Raw genomic sequence first — 21,539 nt, 5'->3', positions numbered from 1 at the left:
ACTTTCTCTTTTCCTGTTCCTTGCAGACAAAGTGTTGTTTGAACCTCTGCTTTTTCCACCTTTCTGCTCTCTCAGTTCCCTGTGGGGGTGTGCTGACCTTTCGTCGTGGGACCATCCTATCGCCTGGATATCCAGAGCCTTACGACAACAACCAGAACTGCGTGTGGAAGGTCTCCGTTCCAGAAGGAGCTGGAATACAGGTATCACCTGTCACACGCTGCTTCCTGGCTGACCTATGTATCATTGGCTTAAAAGCTGAGCAGGCAGGATGTCAAGGAAGATAAGATATTATTAGAAGGATGAATGGATGAATTGTTTGCGAGAGAGGCACCATCCAGAGATAACTAGATAGGATCTAATCGTGAGAGATAATGCCTGATTGCGTGTAAGCTAAACTGCTCTCACGGACAAATACAAAGGCAAAGATGCCTCTGACACAAAATGGAGTCTGTTACAAATATTTAACTGACACCTTACAGCATTGCTGTATCATTTGACTTGGTAACAAACAGCCTTTTTCTTACATCTCCGTTTATGTTATTTGACATTTTCATGTTTTAGTTTCTTTCTGAATTCATTCGTAGAATGAGCAAAGTCGTAGACCATTGTATCAGATGCAATTAAATTACGATTTAAGTACTTTATGTAAGACAAAGAACCGAGTTAACAACAACATATTATGTCTTCCTCTTCCTCTTTATCCAGTCCCTCCAGATACAAGTTGTGAGCTTTGCCACTGAGCATAACTGGGACTCGTTGGATTTTTACGATGGTGCCGACAACCACGCACCAAGACTGGGCAGCTACTCTGGTAACAGTTTGTTCAGTATTTTATATTATAGTTTTACTTTATAGTGAAAGTTACAAATATCATTGCCAAAATGAATTTGGAAAATGGCAGTAATTAAGTGTGAAACGAAATTGCAACAGATTGGCAAGTTCTTATGGTAAATCCTACAGTTAAGAATTCAATTGAAAGCAATAGTTAATTTGGACTAACCGAGAAGACACTACTGAACTACATCCAACATTGTTTTAGTAAGAAAGGCCGGTCACAGATTTGAATATAGAGTGAGAAATCACTTTTTTAAGGCAACAACTTTACAAGCATTCATACACACAACAAATTTAGAGAAGACGAAGAACTGCATTGCCTTCCACCTGATCACAGTAAACATGGCTTGCCAACCTGCTAAGAGTGCAATTAGAGCTAAACTGGTCCCCAGCAGGACCTGAGGAACACACCCACTGACACCTGCCTGTGTATTTGTGATTCCTTGAAAGACATATGAGAATATGTTGTCGTATAGCTAATTGATTCTCTTACACTCTAATTTAACTCATGGTTATTATGTCATGTTTACCACTGATTACAGACAATACAACAATCCTATAAGAGTTATCAACCCTAACACTTACATTTTCTTATGTTTTAGTCACTGGTACATGGAGTAGAAAGCTACATTTCTCTTCTCGTCTTTTTCTTAAGTAAAAATAATAAGCGTGTCCAAATATTAGCAGCAACTACAATGGAAGTCCCCCGGCTCCAGTGCTAGAAAATGTGTTCAGTCTGGGTGAAGCGTTCCTCTGGATTCATTCACTCGTGTAGTTTAAGCAGCCGTCCAAAGTTGGAGTCAGCATCTTCTGGGGATACTAATACTGCTTTTAGGGAAGCAAAGTCATGATTATCTGCTAGTTGTGTTAAATAATCTGTGGAAGGGCTTGACATATTTATGGCGAACTAGATAAGAGGTTATATTGTTGGCAATGAAATGACAAGTGATAGTATTTCCATATAACGAGTCAATATATGCAGGGCGATGATAAAACCAGGGTTAATTACAACTGTTAATTAAATATTGTACATGTAATGCTTAAATTCACACGTTTAATAATTCATGATCATTCAGCATTTATTATTTAGTCAAAATAAAAAAATATTTTATGATAATGAATGACAATGTTTCTTGAATATGACCAGCAGGGGGGCATAGTGTTCAAAAGTCTGCTAATTAATTCCCCTCTCAACAGGCAACCAATAACATCCATTGGCATAATTCACTGTTCATTGAGAGGACTGTCTCTTTAACTTTAATATGTTTTGCTGACGTACCTGAACAAAAAACATGGAAGTAAAAACTGGCCTCTAAGAAAATGTTCCACAGGTGGCTACTGTCAGAAGTTACTTTTGCCACTTCAAGAAAGCCAAGACAGGGACATTTTCAACGAGAGTAGGGTAGGTTAATATTCCTTTACATTAAAGCGCATTCCCTACTGTCTTATTGAGAAGGATCCTGACAGAATCACACTGTTGCACGGTGCCAGCTTCAGTAGTTGCAGTACCCGGTTTTTTACTTTGTACTTTCCCTTGCCGTGCTATGTAGGTCAAGCCAACATTTGAAAAGTAGTTTCAAATAAAACAGATGTCTCATATAAAATCCCCTTCTACCTCCTTCAAGAACACTTCACAGACAAAAAATAAAAAGTGAAAATGTAGGTTTGGGAGGCCTTTGTTGTTTCCTTTGCTGTCAGATAACTAAGATAATTTGCTTTCAAGCCTCAAATGAAAAATGGAAAAATGTGATCATGTTCCTCTGTTGCTCTGTTTCTCTCTCCTTGCTTTCAGGCACGACCATCCCCCCTCTCCTAAATAGTACATCTAACAACCTCTATCTCAGCTTCAACTCTGATATTAGTGTCTCAGCTGCTGGTTTTCACCTGGAATATACAGGTAACATATACAGCTTTATCTGTGGCATATGCTGTATATACATAATGATGAGTGACACTTTTACAACCTTTTTTATTTCACTTTTTATTTTATCAGCTATTGGTCTGGAGTCATGTCCAGAGCCTCAGACTCCAAACTATGGAATAAGACAAGGAGACAGATTTATGGTGGGAGACGTCGTACAGTTTTCATGTGAACAAGGATACTCTCTTCAGGTAAAAATAAATACATATATATATATATATACTGTTTGTTTTTGGCACATATTCTTACTAGCTGCTGAGGGATCGAAGGATATTCATTTCAAATACATAGAACACACACATGCACTACAAATTGCAGTTTTTTCAAAGCAAACCGACTATGTATGTGAAATCATTAAAGGCTGCTCAACATTTCTGATGTGCCACAATTCACTCTTTTCATCCCCTGGTTGCACAAACCAAGAACTATTTAAACTGTGAATCAGAAGGAAACCCTGCTCTCGGGTGGTTTTCCCAGCTCTAACTAAACATACAACTCTACTGTGGTTTTGCACAAATCCTGAATAATGTATGTCTCTGGTGTGGTCTGCCTATTTTCTGTAGCGTACTGTACACAGATCTAATAGAGGTTTGCCTTCCTCACGCTTAATATACAGCTCTGCATTACTACAGCTCTACAGTATTAATACTCATTATTGCTAAGTAGATAAACAACACTTTTAAACCAAATTATGACCCAACTGTTGAATTATAATTGATTTGTGGTTGCTTTTACATTTCTAGGGCAATGCTCATATCACCTGCATGCCTGGACCTGTAAGACGATGGAACTACCCTGTGCCACTATGTCTTGGTAGGTGTTCTCCTACAGGACATATATGCACATACACACACGTGCAGCCTGGATATACTGAGATGCATGCAAAGTTTCCGTGCTGCAGTAATGATGCAACTAGTCTCCATTGCCTGCCCTGACTCTGTAAAATAAGCCGTTTGATAAGATCAATTTGCTGTTCTGTGATGAGCTGATTATTTAGTATTCTGTGCAGAATACGATTAAGCTTTTAAACTGATGCAAAGCTAAGTCAGAGTCTGCCATAAACATGCAGAGTATGCCAAAGCATCAGCATGCACTGAGGCAAACTAGGGGGAAACAAGCCCTGGACACATATCTACTTGCACAATGGTAATTTATTCAAGAAGGGTATTTATTGAAGACTCAGAATATTAATGTGTTATTCAAAATGATGCAAACTGTCAGGTTGAAGATAGTCAAGTGTCCAGTCAGCAGCAGCGTCCTAAAAGAAGGAGAAGTAGTCTACGTCTGCTGTACTCTGTGAGGTCAGCCTCAAGCTTTTGATGTGTTGTTTGCAACACTGAACCATTCTTTCCCTTTTTTTTTTTACTTTCTGCATTATGTGTGTGTCTCCAGCCCAGTGTGGTGGGTCTAGGAAAGATGTAAGTGGAGTGATCCTAAGTCCTGGTTTCCCCGGTAACTACCCCAGTGGATTAGACTGCACATGGACAGTCAACTTACCTGTCGGCTTTGGTAAGAAACACAGTCAACTTTGAACTTGAGTAAGAAACGGTGTGTGTGTGTGTGTGGTTCTCTCTCTGTTACCGTGTACCTGTTTTCTGTCTGTTTCTTTCTGCCCCTTCATGTATCTTTGTTATTTATCGACTGATGTATTTAATTACTCACTCACTCCCTCACTCAATCAGTGTCAGTGGCCTTTACACACGTCGTTGGCTGCAGGTGAAGCGTCTACAAATGCTTTTATTGTCAGTCAAGCTTTGCTAATTGCTTTAAATGTCAAAATGTCTTTTAGGTATCCATCTCCAGTTTCTGAACTTCTCCACTGAAGCGATCCACGATTACTTAGAGATCCGCAGTGGAACGCTGGAGATGGGCTCGGTCATTGACCGGTTCAGCGGTCCAGTCATCCCCAAGTCTCTGTTCAGCACCACCCACCAGACCAACTTCTTCTTCCACAGTGACTATTCACAAAACAAACCGGGGTTCCACATCACATATCAAGGTAAATGTCGTCTCTGCAAGCTCATCTCCGACATCTCGTGTTCACGGATCATTTGCTAAGCAAAGAAAACAACTTACTTATTCACTTACTTACTTATTTACTTTATTTCTCAGGAGGTGACTAACAATAACTTGATGTACTTTTTTTAGACAACAATAAAAATGTTTCTTGGCTTCTAAAGCACTTGCCAAAGAAATTGCAGGGTGCATAAAACTCATTTTTGGATTGACACTAAAAAGGTTTTATATTATATTTTTATGATGACAAATCTCGTAGATAGCCTAAATGTGTTACGGCTAATTCCATTTATGTGCAAATTCCAGTGTCTCGTGAATAACACCTTTTATCTCATGACAGGGGCACCACCAAGGTGTTTTAAAACAGGAGCAGTACTGTGAATACTAGCAGTTTTATTATTTCCACTACTAATGTTTGTCTTTCTTCATCACTTGTCTTTCTTCAGTCATGCAAACACTTGTCTCCTGTAACTTTGGCTGTGAAAAGTCACTGTGACTAAAAATGGCAGACTGTCAGATTTGTTTGAGATCATTTTGGCAACATCAAAATAACAAGTATGAATTTCTTTGGTGCATGACACCCTTTTCAAAAAGTCAGTAATCTTAATTTGTGTCTAGAAGTCGGCAGCTGTTGTTTCTTGTGTCTCTCCGGCATTAGATATGTTAGTGTTATTTGCGCTTAGTAGGTCTTCATCTTAAACAAGGCAGAGGTATTTTGAGTCTGTTCTTGTGTTGATTAAAGTGTTTGAATTGACGTATTTATTGTCTCTTTCTATTTTAGTTTTACTATTTCCTTTGACTAATCTCGGTTATTGTCTCTTAAGCTTACCAGCTCCAGAGTTGCCCAGACCCTCGGCCATTTCGAAACGGCATAGTGATTGGAACAGATTTCAGCGTAGGGATGACGGTGTCGTTTGAATGTCTGCCCGGATATTCTCTGATGGGAGAGGCTTCACTCACATGTTTACACGGAATCAGCAGGAACTGGAATCACCCACTACCACGATGTGAAGGTAATTCTGAACTTGTCAGAATGACTCTGTTTGATATTTTTATAGCTTGATGTGACATTGCCCCGTGCTGTACTATACACATTGTGTGACTCACTTTATTTCTGTTAGTTCTGCCAATATAGGATATATCAATTACTCACACACACACACACACACACACACACACACACACACACACACACACACACACACACACACACAGACGTGTATGCTGGTTAACTGTTCTTTCAGTCCAGAGTTTTTGAGAATTGATGAATTCCCCTGGCCTTCCTCAACGCTCGTTTGTTTTTTTTAATAGCATTTCAGCGCTGCTATCATTACTGTTGTGATTATTGGTAATGTTTTTTCATATTTGCAGACTCTGTCAATATAGTATTCCATTATTAAACAGAGTTATCTCACTCGAAGCTGTATCTATTTAACTTATTCATTATTTCTATTCATAGCTGCCAACACTGTTTTCTGAAAAATAAGCACAGCATTTTTCTTGATATTTCTACTCAAGTATAAGCAGTAAATAATTGAATTTTACACTGAGAGCTAAGTGTAAAAAGCACATCAAATAAATATTACAATTATGCAACTTGTAAGTCAACACACATATGCAATGTGTTACCGTGTAAATTGAATGAATGGGTGATCCTAAGTTACAAGGGAGTGTAGAATGAATCTGGAGCACACGAGGAGGAAGTGTCTGACACTTTGTTTTTATTTCCAGCAGTGAAATTACATAATGATATTATCCTGACTCCATGACAAGTAACTGCGCAATAATATCATTTTTATTCTTTTTTTAAATTGTATTTTTAGGCTAGAGTTTAGAGAACTAACACTCAATCAAGTCCAATTAAATTAGAAAACTTTAAATATTCCAACGAGCAACACCGACACTCCTGAAGAATACCTGAGCTGCAGAACTGAAATAAAACTGTAATGACAATTTATTAAAGGCATTAAGGTGTTATCCAGTGGTCATTATATGACTAATGCATACCAATCCTTTCTCATTCATCCAGATAATTACTAAAGCTTCACAATGGTAATACAAATTTGCTGTTAATTTATAAAGTGTAATTCTGTTAATATTCTCTCTCACAGCTCTCTGTGGCGGCAACATCACATCATTAAATGGAACCATCTACTCTCCTGGTCACCCTGAGGAATATCCCAACTTCCAGGACTGTGTGTGGAGTGTTAGAGTTCCTCCTGGACACGGGATTTACATCAATTTTACTGTACTGAGCACTGAGCCCATATATGACTACATTACCGTCTGGTAGGTGTTATATACTTATTTAATTCACCTGTTTTTCTACATCTTCACCTCTTAAGAGACACTGTTCATCCTCATGATGTGGCGCTTCTTATAAATCTTATTTGTTTCAAATATATGCCGAGAACTTCTGCTGTCTCTGTCACACAGGATGTCATGCTCTTTAACGTCTTTGCATTGCTGGCCACTAATTGGCTAAAATCCTGCAAGGGTTACTATGACTACAGACGTCTCTCCTTGAATATAAAGCTACTCTGACATCATTTTCTTCTTGTCATGTTTTATCTGTCTCTCTTTACCCATAACTCTCTCCCTCTGCTCCTCACGCTATCGCCAAGTCTGTCTTATATGTAATATACAATACATCGATCTCTCCCCACCTGCACAGCCTTGACTTCTCACTTCATTATTCTTCCTAAGGAGAGCAGCCATTAGCAACAGCAGACATCTGGTCAATGCAAAATGTTTAAACAGCGCTTAGATACCATATTACATAGTTATCTGCCGGTACAAGGTGGCAGCAGAACCATAAATAGGCTGCACAATCTATTTTTCTTTAGTTGCCCTGTTCTGCCGCTTCTCTGTAGCGGAAGCCTGTTTCCTAGAAATAGACAGCAGGATCAACAGTTTAGAAAACGTCACCTGGCATACAGACATGGAGAGGCAGAGATAGGCAGGAAAAACACAACGACAGCAGTGTGAGAAACAGTTTGCTGCAGATACGTTCCCATGTATTTTTAGACCAACACAGAAGGACCAAATGTCTGTCTTGTACTTTTGTTAGCCTGTCACGATGTAAGTACTGTCAACCTTCCAGATTCTGGCGTTGCCGTTTCCACAGCCCTCAAGAAACTATTTCAACTATTTCAACTAAAAACTCTATTTAGAAAGCACCTGGATGTAAAACACTGACTATATCATATAATTACTTTAATAGTCTTCTTCCTCAAGAGCTGACACACCAATAAACACACTTGTAACAGAATGATCCCTAAGTGACTCAAGTGGGCTCAGTCACAATGACATCCACCACTATTACTCCACTTCAGTCTAACTTACCTCTGGGAAAACTTCACTTTGAGAAGTTCTGAATTACATGAAAATAAAAATGTAATGTAATAAAAATGTAATTGTTTGACATTTGTGCTTGATAATTGACCTAAATTATTAATCAGTTATCCGCTGATAGATATTGTATAACACAATCAGCCAATGCGAAAGCTTGTTGGGCATCTAAACACACTTGAAATCGGAGAACTGTTCTCTTCAGTCGCACAGCTTTTTAGTCGCTTCAAATACGGACAAGTGCTTGTTGCCACTGGGCTGAGGCTTGTTGGGTGAATAAATGTATTTAGTGTATCGATATAGTTCATAACTGCCATATGCGGCCTGCCTTTCCCACATCACGTCACTGTTGAGCCATGTGGCGTCCACCCACAGCCGATTCTATGATTTCCATGAATTGCTGGCACAGCATGTTCCTGACCCAGCTGTCACTTGGGAAAGTGGACAAACTGTGGAACTCACACAAAGCAAAGACAGCAACCGCATAGAAACACCCGAAAGAAAAGCTCACAATCTCAGTCACACAGCCACAAAGTTGGCTCCCTGTAGAGAGCACAGTGTCTGTGGTAAAGGTGTGATTTTCACAGCGGTCTCCTCAGTCCAGAGCCAGCCGACCTGACAGTCAGTTAGTCTACTAATTGGTCACATACTGGGAGGCTTACTCCATGATTCCATTGTAAGGATCATATATGTCACAGACGCTACCTTGTGCTACCTCATACACTAAAACCTTTTCTGTTCTCTATATGTCGCCATAATGTGCTCATAAAAGTTAGTGTGTGTTAGCATCAGCAGGGGAAAGCTATGAATGGAAGTGGTGGATGATTCCTTACATAACCTGACAGGTATAATTGGCTACATCCAAAAACACTTAACAGCAGGAAATACTCATTCCATTTAACTTCACGATGACACTTTTTAATCTCTGATAATGAGCCAGCTATTGGTTAGTTCCAGTCTGACAGCTGGTGGGTCGGTCGTTAAAGGTGAAATATGTTCACGACATTGCACGTAGAGCCTGACCTGAAAGTTGACAGATGTCTTCCTGTCTGCCTTCTGTGGTCATTGTGTAACTTTTCATGACTACCTGGTTGATATTAGTGGAAAAACTAAAGCCAAGTCTCCTACTCGACTTGCATTTGTTATTCTTATGATCTGACGACAGTTCAATCAATATTTATGAACTTGAGCATCCCAAAGCAAGAATGAGAGAGCCTGTGCTTTGAACTGTGTTGTTATCTGGAGACAAAGTAAGTGAGTAAGTGAAGTGGAATCTGAGTTTGTGAAAGTTTTATGTCTAAATGAGCTTTCTGACATTGTAGTTTGGATTGTTTTGAGAGTGAAGATGAGCCCATAACCATGCCCAATCACTCTGGGCTCGGCCACTTTGTCACACAATGTCCAACTCCATTCGCAGTCAATGGAGCTGGTCCAGCTTTTGCCTCATGAATATCGTCAAAGTCCCTTCTATCTTTGTTTCTATCTTTGGAGAAACCATTTCCTGATCACAAATAGCCATTTAACTGTCAGAGATGATCGCTGTAACTTATTCAAATGATGTTTTAGGTTGACTTTTCTCTCCTATTGTTTTATAAAAAAAGATCATGTGCATTCATTCATTCATTCATGGGTCTTTAGTGTCTGATTACCTCCTTTGTTCCTGTGTTTCTCTCTTTGTGTCTTTGTAGGGATGGTCCGGACCAATCATCTCCTCAGATTGGCCAGTTTAGTGGGAACACAGCTCTGGAGTCTGTCTACTCGACTTCCAACATCATCCTCATCAAATTCCACTCAGACTTCTCCGGAGCCGGCTTCTTTGTCTTAAGTTACCATGGTGAGACGGCAACAACATTATCAATCGTCTCACAATGGAAACATTTTGTTCAGTTAAAATACCGTTCTCATTAACTTTCTCTGCAGTCGGCTTCGTCGTCCTGCGGTATAATGGTAGAACTATAATTCGATCATTAGTTGCTGCTGCAGCGATGCCATCGACCTGTTTGTTGTTGTGTTCGACTCTTTTCAACTTCATCCTCATTACCACTCAGACCTGCTTTCTTTGACTCATGAAGTTTCCTCTTTCACCGGAGCTTTTTGAAGCCGGTGTCTTTTTTTTTTTACAGCCTCCCACAGTAATAATATATTAGTTACAGTTGGGATATTGACAGTTTTGATTGTCATGGCTACTACAGGAAGTTCACGTCAACATTTCATAGCTTTTATCATCTTTGAGTCTGTGATATGTGATTCACCATCGGGTGCTATTGAATCCCTTTTTCTAGATCTCATTTGATTGGTTAGAGAATAAGTGGACAAGATGGTTTCTTGTACAAATATGTGAGTAAATAATTTAGACAATTAAACTCATACGACGATGTTCTCAGTGATGGTTTGTGCATTAGTAAGTCTCACAATGAGTCTTTTATGTTGCCGTCGTGCACACATACACACAAACCAGTCATCTTCCCTCCACAGCATTTTGGAGATTGTATTTCTGCTGGTCCTGAGCTGCTCCTGCTCCATGTCAAAGCGGTCTATGCTATTCAGTTTTTCATTTCATTTCAATCTTTATCCTGTGGTCCTTCAGTGCACAGATTTTTCCTTTGTTTTCAACTGCTGTTTAAGATTAAAACCTTTCCCCCCTCTTTTTTCTCGTTTTGCCCGTCTGCCTGCAAGCATCAATCTTTCTACACTTTGGCCACTATGTCCATTTTGCCTGTATCCATCTTCTGTTATGTGAAAACACTTACCTCTATGTTTTTTTTTTGACTTGAACATTTGAAGAATTTCCCATGTGTGCATGACATAAACTCAATTGTTTAAAAACTAATGTCTAAAAAGCACCTAGAACACCATACATTTAATAAACCCTCATCGTGTTTAGGAGCGGGGTTGTGTGTGATCTCCGCTCTTTGTAATTATGAGCTTTAACATACTGTAGTGTCACTTGATTACAGTATGTGTATTGTCTAGTGTTTATAGTAATGTGGAAATCTCATAAAGTTAATCCCATGTTTTTACTTTAACCAAAAGATAGCAGAGAAAAATAGATGCAGATGAACCTCATGTCATTATGCAGCAAACTAAAAGAGAATTATATTTTGCTGAAGCAAGGTCTTCACCGCATATATTCCTCATCCTTGTCAGAAAGTTCCTGAAAAGGTGCATTTTTAGATGAAGACTTAATTTGACAGTATGGCTTCTAATGAGCCTAACTTTCTTCTCTCTTTTTACCCTTCACAACAAATGCATTCAGTCATATATGTGTATGTCTGCCGCCCTCTCCCTCGTGAAGCTTCTTCTCAAAAGTTTCTGTTCAATGCTCTTTAGTGAAAACATGTCAAGTTGTTTTTTTGAGCAGGCTTTCCCTTTTCAGACAGATGTCACGTTGTTAATGAATTTCTGTTGGCAGGTTTTAACTGTCAGCTGTCACACTCACACAGGAACAGTACCATCGGATGGATTCAAGTTTATTTTCAATTTCTGCTTTATTGGAGGATGTACAGCAGACAATGACAGATTATGATGGATAAGAGGGAGAGGGGATGACATGTATGACAGTGGTTGTTAGTATCATTTTTCACTTCTGTTTTATAAGACAATACAACAAGAAAACAAGAAAGACAGATAAAAGTGAGAGGTGAGGAAGGTAAACACAATGTGAGTGAGATTACTCTATTTGATACTGCTGAGATGACTTCAATTGTTAAAAAATACAGGAAGAATAGACGCCATTCCTGATATGGTTTCGTCAGCAGGAGGTTGTCACAATAATGGAAAAAGTTTCAACATTTCTCCTTCAGCGTCCTTCAGTGACACAACTAAAATTCAGAATGTCACAGTTTGCATCGGAGACGGCTGCAAAAGTGCAGTTTTGGTTCCAAATGCCAAATCAACCCCAAAGGAAGCATCAATCCACCGTTAAGGGATGTGTATCTATGTCATTGTCCCTCTATTTATTTATCTCTGGGTCCAGGTTCTGAATGCCATTGCTTCCATGCAGAGATGAGGACCATTACAGTGGTGGATAATGTTGTCATGGACGTGAGACTGAGAAAGCCAATGTGACATGAATGTGGAAGCAGCTATAAAAAAAAATGGTCTTGGAGCTTAGTGAGATCAATGACTGCTCACAGTGATCCTCTCCTCTCACACGCACACACACACGCACACACACGCGCACACACACGCACGCACAGCATCACTCAGACATGGACACATACTGGCACACACACACACAGACCACAGGGCTTTGATATGCATGAGAGCAGCAGATACTATTGGCAGGTCTCATTTTCATAGTCAATTTCATCCTGACTTATAGCCCTCAGCCCTTTCTCCCTCTCTCCCCCTTAGTACTCCCCTCGCTCTCTCTATCTCTCCCCCTCCTCCTCTCTCTCTTTCTTTCTTTCTCTCTCTTCCTCTCTGTTAGTGAGTGATCTATGGTCATGCAGTAATATTGATCACAGCCCTCAGCTCACTAGCTGAGAAGTCGGTTCCTTTTCATGATTCAAAGCAGTGCTGTATCTGTGTAGCCGGTGTGTTTTTGATTCCATACCTTGCTTGCCTGAACACCTGAACTAAAAAAAGTGAATGTAAACTAGGCAAGATTAAATAAAATTGTCAGAAAAGAGGTTGTGTCACGATATGGCTCTCTTAGAGTGTTCTCACTCTCGGGGCCGTTGTTACAGACACAGACAACTGGAAGCTTTTGCATTAGTGCAGGTAAAATTCACAAACATTGGAAAGTATTTTTCTTCCCCTTCTTACTGGGTTTACAGGCTACATTTCTGCTCACATATTCTTATACAATGTCCCTCTCTTTGTCCTCGCTCCCCTCCTCTGCTGTGTCTGTTCTCCTAGCCTACCAATTAAGGGTTTGCCAGCCTCCTCCAGAAGTGCCCAACGCTGACATGCTGATGGAGGACGGCGAGTTGGAGATAGGTGAGTCTGTCTGTCTGCCCGCAAAGCCAATTTGATGGATGAAGCAAAGCTGAGACTTGTAACTTGTACTTGTTTAATGTTCACAAGTGAATACAGACATGCAATACTTAATGTAGATTCACTTCAAAATGCAGTCTTTGACAGCACAAGATGATACACTTTACAACATTGCAAGTAAAAGTCCTGCATTGAAAATGGATCATTCGTATCACTCATCATTCGTACCCAATGTGTGCGTTCAGGTGACATCATCAGGTATAAATGCCATCCTGGATTCTCATTGGTTGGCAGTGAGATTTTAACATGTCGCCTCGGAGAAAGACTGCAGATGGATGCACCACCTCCAACATGCCAAGGTGTGTGCATGTCAATACAATGGAACGTTTAATGTCTTTGATTAATATGTCCAATATTTTATATTGACAGCATTGAAAATAACAGAAATAGTGCGCACTCATTTAAAATGACCATGATTCCTCCCTTTATTTTCTGTCCACAGTCCAATGCCCTGCGCATGATGTACGATATGACTCGTCGGGTGTCATCCTTAGCCCCGGGTGGCCAGAAAGCTACCCGAACCTCCAAATGTGTTCATGGAGCATCACAGTAGAAAAAGGATACAATGTCACCATTACCTTTGAAAGTTTCCACACTGAGAGAGAGTTTGACGTGTTGGAGATTTTTGATGGTAAAAACACACACAGACTCTGACATACAGTACAAAGATGTTAAGATGATCATACAGTAATACAAGAATACCGGACAGTTATATCCACAAAAATACAAATGACCAAAATAGAACAAATCACAGTTTATTAGTCTCATTTGCTCTCTTTGTCTCCTTATTTGTCTCTTCTCTTTTCCTCTCACTTTGTCCTGATCTCACTCAGGTCCAACAGCCAACAGTCCCACTCTGGCAACGCTGAGCGGTGACCTGCCTTCACCCTTTAACATCACAACGTCTGGTCACCAGTTCCTGGTCCGCTGGTCTTCAGACCATGGCACAAACAAGAAAGGCTTCAAAATTCGCTATGTTGGTGAGTACCAAAGTATGTATCCCAACTTTATTTTACTACTACTTTATGTCATCATAATGCATGGAAATAAAGACAGAGACAGACAGAAAGACATTCTGAGCACTTGGAGGAGTTGTTCAACCTCTAAGTTGCGTCAACGTATACGTCATAATTATTTCAACATACAGTATATGCCACAATTGAGAAAGTTTCTCAAGTTGAGATTTTGAGAAGAGGGACTGTACAAGAAAAGTTGATATACATTATCAATAACTTCATTTCACTCATGCCATTTGTTTCTTCATCTTCAGCTTACTATTCAACCTCACTTCTGTCTGTCTCCTAAAGCAGTTTATTAAATTGCATCATGCGTTAGTTGTTAACTGATGATAATCTGATGAGCCCAGATGCATTTAGACAGTCTTGCACCTGGGCCTGCTAAGTATAACTTTAGACTGCTGGCCATTAAGCACCTTCACTTGGGTAATGAGGCTTGAGTGCTTCATTCAAGGGCATTATTTGACATTTAAGGTGTGCGTGCGTGTGTGTGTGCGTGTGTGTGTGTGTGTGCAGTATTACTGTTCAGTTTGCTTTTTCACTTAATACCTATTCAGGAGGCCACTTCTTTAACCTTTAAAACACCACTGTTCTGTATGATGAATGATACGCTGAATAATAACAAAACAGCCTCCCAGGACCCTCACACTCAGTAACCTTCTTTGGTAGCTGTAATTAATGTGGGCATCAGCAAGGATTGTTAAACATGTGTTGTAAGCCTGCTAATATCATGCTTCGACTTATTGTTGTTTTTTCTTACTCGCACAATCCAGGCCATTCATGACAACGTCCTCCTCCCACCACTCTGAGAGAACAAAATATGCTCAATTTGTAATCACAAATGGACAATTGAACTCTCACGTTATAATGACCATTTTCTCATTATTAAGACATACCAACTTTGGTTTTCTTTCTTTCTCTTTTAATAAGAAATGTTGTCTTTATAACAAGATAAGCTGGTATTGCATTATATAATGCCTTGAAGCAGCAGTTTAATGCCATCAATCTCAAAATACTATAAGGAGAAAGAGCCTGGACAGGATGTAATCAGAGGTTGGCAGCTTTGCATACAGTACATGCCGGTTGGGTGATACCAGCCCTTTCCATGGCCATCGACTTTTAATGCTTTTAGAGATAAGTTGTGTCAGAGAGCTTTAATTAGAAATCACTGACAAACCATTGCATCCACTGAATCTGCATTCTCAATCAAGGAAAACACAGTAAAAGGAAGAAAACTCCCTCACTGGCTCTTAAGTGGGGCTTGTTCATTTTGACTCTCCACGGATGACACTGGGCCAGTGACAGACCTGAGGGACACATAAAACACGTTCATCACTAATAAATAAGGCCTGTTAAGAACTTATGCATGGCCCTTGTCCAATTTGAAAAGTTAAAGACCAGGCAACTTGCCCAAGTCAACATCTAACTGGACCCAGGCCTGGGTAATCGTTACGGTTTGACTGAGGAACATAATGAAACGGTTTGTTGTTGTATTTTATCATATGAGATACTGACATCATTGCATAAGGACTTATCTATTGTCTGAGATACCGAGACAGACAGAGAGAGAATAATCTATAAACAACAGACAAACTAAGACTATGTTTAACTTGTTGCCGGCGTGTTGGCAGTTGCAGCAGGATTCCCTCTGGTTTTGCCCGCAGCTGACAATATTGTCCAGAGTAAAGCATTAATTTCTTGGTGTAAGAATATTTCATAAAATTGCATATAGCCATTGATTGGTGGGCAGCGTGTTCGGTAATGTCTGACATCTACTGTAACTCTACTCATTGATTGTTTGATCGAAAAGCTCTGCCAGGAGAGACTTATTATTTTTCCTATTTAGCATTCATACAGCTTGTCAGATGGATCCTAATTAGCTGAAACACTTGGATTTTAAGACATGCTGGAAAGGTATAATCATCATTATGAATGGGATCGTTAATAATTCTGTTCACAGAACTTTTGGTTTAGTTTAGCCCAACACTTGTTTTTGAGATATTTTACTTGGAGCGATGACATCCTTCTCTATCTCATCCCTAAAATAGCACTTTTTAAAATGCACAATTGAAGCTATAATTGAGGTCGTTATAATAATTATAATGATAATTATGATGCACTCACAAACGAGATACATTTGCTATAAATCCATTTCGCCTGTGCCTCTTACAGTAGTGACTCATATTTATGCAAGGAAATTATAACAGACTTTAATGTAACAGTAACAGTAAACCTTTACAGTAAAGACTTTACAGTACTGGTAATGGTTATAATATTACAAACCTGCATTCTGAAATAAATTCTGATCTGAAGGCATAAACATTAGTTTTCCTGGTCTGTTGGATTAAGTAATAATCGCTGTTCAATGATATGATAACAACATAGTACTGTAGTTATAGCATGTTTATATAATAGTACTGTATAGTAGTAGTAAAAAGTACCTGTTTGCTTGTTTAACTTTCTACTTCCTGTTTAAGCGACAGTGAACCACCCTATGTGAATTCATTTCAAATCTTAGATCTGCTTTTATTTTTGTTTCCTCCACTCTAGCGCTGTACTGCTCAACCCCCGACTCTCCGCTCCATGGCTCTATTTCATCTCAGAGCGGCGGCCACATTAACAGCATGGTGCGCTGGGCTTGCGACCGTGGATACCGTCTCGTAGGCAACGCCACAGCAACCTGCCGGCGCACGTTCCGCGGCTACCACGCGTGGGACTCTCCTGTACCTGCGTGTCAAGGTGTGTTTGTTTGACCGTGTGTGGAATGTGTGTGCAAGCGTGCTGAAGTATTATGCACATGTGATGTTCATTAGTATAACAAACATCATTTCCCTGGAGCAAAGAGATAGTCCTTTTGTCAGTAACAACTGAAAGATGAAATACATTCTGTCATTTCATCAATCATGTAAGTGGAATACTAATGACCAATACAATCATTTTGGTCAGCTAAACAATTTTGACAATCACATAAGTTTGTTGCTAACTTGACGTGTAGCTTATGAAGCTAACATTGATAGAATTGCCAAAACAAATGTAGGTTATAGTAGAAAGCACAACTATGCTATAAAACCTTGAAAACTTTTTTCCCTCCTCCAAAATGTATTCTTTCTGCTCCACAGTAAACAAACTCCTCATTCCTTTGAGTAAAATGCCAGAGGCACGGTTCATATGAAGGAGCTTGTGAATGCTACATATCATTGATATTCATTTGGTATCAATGATACCGTATTATTTCGTTGAACACTGAATGGGTAACCTGTTTCTTTCTCTTCCTATCTCTTACGTGTATTCTCAGAATATACTAAAATATGTTCTACAAAGAGGTTTTTATGTTGCACTTGCTAGTGTCTTACCCCTACACATCAAATACCCGCAGGAAGGCACAGTTCGTAGCTGGTATTGATAGAAAGTCAAATGAAGGATGTATAGCAGATTGTCGACACTGTGTAATTACACGCTGCGGTGCTCTACAAACCAGTCTATTTAAAACCAGTGTGGTCTATGGAGCAGCATTTTCTTTGCAAGATGGATGTATTTTGTTAGAACTGGTTGGAACTGAAGAAGAAGCGTCTCTTCATTTTCATATTTTTAGTTTGATGGCTTCATTGAAGAAAATATGCGAGCTTGTTTACAAATGTACAATTCACTGAGTGGCTTTGAATCCCCAGAAACATTTCAGACAAAGCAGACATCAAACCTGCTTCCTGACAGACATAAGTGTGCATTAGTGTGTGTGTGTATGTTCGCATGTTGTCTGTTCTTAACCACCGTGTATCTGTCTTCCCCTAGCTGTCTCATGCGGGGCACCCAAGGCTCCTATAAACGGCGGCGTTTTAACAGCCGACTACTCTGTCGGAACAAGAGTTTCATATTTTTGTAACGACGGGTTCAGACTCTCAAGTAAAGAACTGACGTCAGCCATCTGTCAGCCGGATGGGATGTGGAGCAACCACAATAAGATACCACGATGTTCTGGTTAGTAACACTTACCGTAGATATCAATGCAATATAAACAACATAAAGGCCAAATGTGATAGTGTTATGAATTTTGACATACTTAATAGCGCTGCATTAATGTAAACATCACACTCGAGGGACATTTTCATCAGTTACAAAAAAATCTAAATATTTATCATTAAATACTACATTGTTCAATCAATGATTAGTATTTCCCACTGAGTGAGATGGATACTAGTTTGTAAGCAACACATAATCACTATACGCTATGAGTGGCAGCTATTTCTGGCTTTGACGTTATTTAAATGGCCTAATTTTTGTACATCTGTGTGATATTTTACAGTGGCTTGCCCCCACTCTCAGCCTGCTATTTAATATGTAACACTATTTAAAAATGGTAATTAATTGTAATGGTAGCACATTTTAATGTGTGTTTTATTTTCTCTCCACACTGTGTCTGTCTCTGTAGTGGTGGTGTGTCCCAGCATCGGGTCATTTTCTTTAGAGCACGGCCGCTGGAGGATTGTCAACGGCTCACACTACGAATACAGAACTCGCATCGTGTTCACCTGCGATCCGGGATACTACAGATTAGGCCCCGCCCACATCCAGTGTTTAGCCACTGGCGTGTGGAGCTGGAGGAATGAGAGGCCGCACTGCCAGGGTGAGTAACGAAAACATATGATCATTTAATGACTACTGCACCTGAAAAACAATATCGGCAATGAATCAGCAATCTATTATACGTATGTAAAGTAGGCCGAATATAAGCCGAAAATAAGACTAGACAGTTTAAAACAACAGAAAAGACCAAAATAATTCAATAATTTAAGGCCCATGCACACGACACAATAACAATTATATAAAAAAAAGTTGTTTTATTTAAAAGCTATAATAATAAAAAAAAAGAGTTGTAAAAGAGCGTGAAATAAAAACTAGATTAATACAATAAAATACAAATTTACAAGTTAAAACAAGTGAATTAAATAATGTCTGTACAACATTTTTTGATTGAAAAAAGCCCAGCTGAATAGGTTTTAAGTTTACGTTAAAGATTTCAGCACTTCCAGCAGCTCTCAGCTCCAGCGGAGCATATTAGCTGACTCCTGCACTTTGGAACAACTATCAGAACCCTAATGCATCAACTTAAAGTCATGTTTACTTTTTTTGTGTTTTTACTCTGATCCATTTACTGTACATAATAATGGGAATCATTTATTCTTACAAGCCTTTCAAACAAATGAGGGTTTATTACAGCTTTGTACAGTTACTTTCTGGATTCCTGGAATCCTGACAAGTGATCCCAGCTAAGAAATAGTCCGGCACATAATCCCCCGTAAAATGTTGAATAGTTGTTTTTACACTTTGGTTTCTGCATGGATTAAACAAATCAAATATTAAAATATTATAATGAGTGAGCTTTAGAGATGCTGGCAGGTGGATTCTGTTGCCTTTTGAGTACAAATAGACTGAAAAACAGCTTCTTTCCCAAAGCTGCGACACTACTGAACTCAGACATCTCCTCACTGACGAGACTGATGTGCTGCCATCAGTGGAGCACGTGCAATATTTACTAACATGTCACTCCAAGCCACTGATTATGTGCAGTATTCCTACACCAACCACACATGTCATCTCTTCATATCCGTCATAAAGCACTGGACTTCTGCTGCTGCTGCTGCTGCTTCGTTAGTTGTATGTGTCGTTATGGTGCTATACTTGATATTGCTTATATTTAGTACTTAGATTCTGTACTTTGTATTGCAAATCTATTCCTTATTTATTCTTTGTTAATACTACGGCTAGCTTTTTCCATTTATTGTACTAAAATAAGCTAACCGGCTGCTGGCTGTTCATATTTAATGGACAGATATGAGATTGATATAAATCTTCTCATCTAACTCTTCGCCAAAAAGCAAACAAGCGCACTCCTCTAAAGGCAAACCCTAAAGTGCCCTCAGCATATTCTCTGATTATTTCATGTACTAATAATAATCAGGTAATAATAATAATAAGTTTGTGAGCCATGATAAGAAATAACTGACATCTGGCAGCTTGATAATACCATTGGCATTTATAGTATGAACCGTTTGAATAACTGATGTGAGAAAACATCTGAATTATATTGTTGAGAGTTACATGTGGAAACTAACAGCATGAAAACTGGCTTGTGCACAAAAGAAGTACATTACTGATTTGATTAAATCTAGTGATGACTGAGTTACTGTACATGACATATTTCAATCCCTGCTCTCACCTGAAAGAGTTGTCTTGACATTTTCCTCATGTGTTATTTGACGCCTGGGGTTTCCTTGACATTTTGAATCAATGTTATTTTACTTTAAAGAAATCTGTGACATTTGGAAAGTTACTGTTATTTTTTTCACCAGTAGGAAAGAAAGAAAAGAATTGCCACTCAATGTGTGTGATGAACATCTCGTTAGCATTGGTAGCAAATTGGTGCACGAGTGCTTTTAAATTGCTTGTGTCTGCCTTTGTGTTTCAGTCATATCCTGTGGTGAGCAGCCACCTCCGCCCAGTGGGAAGAAGATTGGTACTCAGACAACATTTGGAGCTACGGCCATCTTAACCTGCGATGCTGGCTTCATGCTAGTGGGGTCAGCTGTCAGAGAGTGCCTGTCATCTGGGCTTTGGAGTGGAGTGGAAACACGATGTTTAGGTATGCAATTACTAGAACTGGTATTATATTCAAACAAATATACATGTGTATATATTAGGGCTGTCGAATTAACGCGTTCATTTCGATTAATTAATCACAGAAAAAATAACGCGTAAAGAATATTAACGCAGGGTTTGGGTAAGGCTTAGGACAAACACACACACACACACACACACACACTACACACACTGACACACACTGACCATTAGAAAGGGAGTTTGTATGATGTGTTTTTTCAAGTCAAGCTAACAAGGGACAGGTATCAAAGGAAGGCATTGTGTGTGTGCCCTGCACCTCTTGTCTGGCTGCACAGCTGCTTCCCTCTCGCCTCGTGCATCACACAAGGAAGACTATTACGAGCTTCTGCTGTGCACTCACTAAATTCGGTATGAATGTTATTTCTTTTAGATATATATATGAACCAGGAAAAAAAGCAACTTTCTTCTGTCAGTGTGCCAGCCAGAGGTAACAGATGCTATGACATGGTGCTGTCACTTCTCCATGAAGCCTCAGTAGAAACAGCGCTTCCCAGAATACTTCAGAGGCTGAGGGGGATATGAGATGCAATTTATAACGGAAAGGTTCAATGAAACTTAACCTAGACTGATGAGGAGGCAAGGTTCTGTCAAAAATAAATCGATTGAGCCCTGAAAAAGTGCTATAAACAGCATTTTCATTCAATAACTTTGTTTTTATTATCCTTCAAAAACAAAACCGGCTTTACTGTACTTGTTTTTCCTATTTCTAAAGGCTGTATAGTTAT

General features: G+C 39.4%; 1 protein-coding gene across 1 annotated transcript in view; it reads left to right on the top strand.

Annotated features, from left to right (window-relative positions):
- The window catches only part of LOC115015839 (CUB and sushi domain-containing protein 3-like), a 310,217-nt gene that overhangs the window by 261,286 nt on the left and 27,392 nt on the right, over positions 1 to 21,539 (top strand). Inside the window, 18 exon segments of the mRNA XM_029443438.1 lie at positions 76 to 200; positions 715 to 811; positions 2,627 to 2,731; positions 2,828 to 2,946; positions 3,499 to 3,568; positions 4,148 to 4,264; positions 4,545 to 4,754; positions 5,596 to 5,784; positions 6,883 to 7,060; positions 9,811 to 9,956; positions 12,986 to 13,066; positions 13,309 to 13,422; positions 13,566 to 13,754; positions 13,957 to 14,103; positions 16,690 to 16,878; positions 17,929 to 18,114; positions 18,566 to 18,760; positions 20,603 to 20,776. Coding sequence (XP_029299298.1) covers positions 76 to 200; positions 715 to 811; positions 2,627 to 2,731; positions 2,828 to 2,946; positions 3,499 to 3,568; positions 4,148 to 4,264; positions 4,545 to 4,754; positions 5,596 to 5,784; positions 6,883 to 7,060; positions 9,811 to 9,956; positions 12,986 to 13,066; positions 13,309 to 13,422; positions 13,566 to 13,754; positions 13,957 to 14,103; positions 16,690 to 16,878; positions 17,929 to 18,114; positions 18,566 to 18,760; positions 20,603 to 20,776 — 2,631 coding nt within the window.

Source organism: Cottoperca gobio, chromosome 11 (assembly GCF_900634415.1).
Source record: "Cottoperca gobio chromosome 11, fCotGob3.1, whole genome shotgun sequence".
Taxonomy (NCBI): Eukaryota; Metazoa; Chordata; class Actinopteri; order Perciformes; family Bovichtidae; genus Cottoperca; species Cottoperca gobio.
This window is presented reverse-complemented; position numbering and strand designations above follow the sequence as displayed.